Source organism: Palaemon carinicauda, chromosome 1 (assembly GCF_036898095.1).
Source record: "Palaemon carinicauda isolate YSFRI2023 chromosome 1, ASM3689809v2, whole genome shotgun sequence".
NCBI classification, from domain to species: Eukaryota; Metazoa; Arthropoda; class Malacostraca; order Decapoda; family Palaemonidae; genus Palaemon; species Palaemon carinicauda.
Window position 1 is genome coordinate 31,551,278 of NC_090725.1, and position 2,046 is coordinate 31,553,323.

The following is a 2,046-nucleotide window of genomic DNA, read 5'->3' on the forward strand; positions in this document are numbered from 1 at the left end:
TGTACTTTTAAAAATTTTTCCAAATTACTGAAATAATTGCATGCAATGAAGTATCCCATTTGGGTACCTTGGGCGAGTTTACGCGGACCACGCTCATCCCATATGGGATCTATTGGACCATAACGGCACAGATTTTGAAGTTTCGCCCAACAGTTTTTTTATAGTTCTAATGTATAACAGAAAGTTTTTTATAGTGCCAATGTATAACAGAAACACATATATGGCTTAACAATTTAATTAAATAAGAAATACGTTATAAATACAAGAAAATACAATATTCAATAAATACAAAAATACTATAAAAATACAAAAATACTCTGAAAATGCAAAAAATATAATAAACCTTACTCATCATTGATAAAATAGAAACATTATAAAACTTACTTTAAAATCTATTGAAAAAGAGCAAAAACAAAAATTACTTGGAAATCTTATGAAACAAAGCAAAACAATTACGATTTTCAGTGAGGCAAAGGGCCACCTTGCACTCCTCACACATCCAGCGAGACCTGTGGATGTGGCCTGCAGTTGAACAGAACTTGCAGGTCTGCCTCATGGTGACATGCTTTGGCATGTGTAGGGCAGTGGCATCCTGGCGTGACTCTATACTTGGCAAAACTGCCCGTTGGCCCCTTTTGGGCAAAGGGACATCCCTGGTGCCAAGAGAATTTCTAGTAATCCTGAAGTTTGATGTCTTGAAACTTCTCAGCCAATTGGAGATATCCAGTCGGAAGTCCTTGAGGGGCTTTGGGTTCGTCTGCAAAGCCAAGCAATCCCTCTTGTACAGAATCCAAGCGTTGCAGATGATCAGGTCCAGGAGGTAAGCAAAGAGCCTCATGTAGTACCTCTTTGCTCTGAAGGGGGTCTTGTAGAGGTGTGTCAACATGTCACTTTTGTCGATGCCACCCATGCGGTTGTTGTACATCTGGATGGCAGATGGACAAGGAATGGGAACCTTCTTCTTCTGTGCCCTGTCGTACCGCTCCACTGTTCCCATGGGGTTGACACCGACATCAGTGGACAAGATTGTCACGACGCTGTTGTCCTTCCATCTTGCAACGAGGATGCCATCAGAAGAGACGTAGTCCAGTGTGCCCCTTTGCGTCGTCTTCTTGCTCATCTCCTTCACAGACTTCAGGGGAGGATGTCCAACTCGGTTTTCCCTGGCAGTTCCCACATACCGGCATCCATACTTCGATCTCAGGTACTTAGCCAACCCTATACTGGTGAAGTAGTTGTCTGCATACACTGCTGCGTGACTTGGGTCCTTGATGGTCTTAACAAGGGAGACAACAAACTTGGAAGTGACAGACATGGCATTCTCCTCTTCAGACAGCTGAGTAGGGTGGCTCACAAAGGTTGTCTCCCCTTGGTACATAAGAATATCATGCACAAATCCATCCACGCTGGAGCGGCAGAACAACTTGTAGCCCCACTTGTCAGGCTTCTTGGCTACATACTGGCGAAGGTTACCAGCCCTTGTGCCCTTATAGGCAACCATCACTTCATCAATGGAATGGATAGGAGTCTCGGGAACTTTCAGGAACTCTCTGGTGACCTTGCTGAAGGGGACTCTCACCTTGAAGAACCGATCTTGGGAGCCTGCTGCCTGGTCATTGTCGTTGAAGTGAAGTGATGATCGAATGGCCTTGAAGCGGTTCCTGGACATGAAGTCTGCAACCTGAGGAATCCTGGTCTTCACGGCCCAGAAGTCGACGATGCTAGGGAGAGGAACCAGGCCCATGTATATGATGAGGCCAAGGAAAACCATGACATCCTCTTCTGATATGTGGAAGTTACTGCCTACATCCTTCTGTCTTGAGTACAGGTTGGACTGGAAAACGATGTGATCCCTCAATTCAGCTGTGAAGAACTGAGAGAAATACTCATAAGGTTCCCTCAAGAAGTCCGGCTGTGGATGAATGAAGTCGGGCAGGGGTTGGATGTCAATGTCGTCCTTCTTCCATTCACCAACACGAGGCCTCTTAGGGTTAACCTCACCTTCACCTTCCTCTTCCACAGGCATCTCCTGAGGGACAACAACAT

General features: G+C 45.3%; 1 protein-coding gene across 1 annotated transcript in view; it reads right to left on the minus strand.

Moving 5' to 3' along the window:
- Positions 1-219: 219 nt before the first annotated feature.
- Positions 220-2,046, minus strand: part of LOC137638736 (piggyBac transposable element-derived protein 3-like) — a 58,617-nt gene continuing 56,790 nt past the window's right edge. The window contains exon 4 of the mRNA XM_068371109.1: positions 220-2,046. This exon is cut by the window's right edge and continues 12 nt beyond it. Within this exon, the coding sequence (XP_068227210.1) occupies positions 419-2,046 (1,628 nt within the window). The 3' untranslated portion in view covers positions 220-418.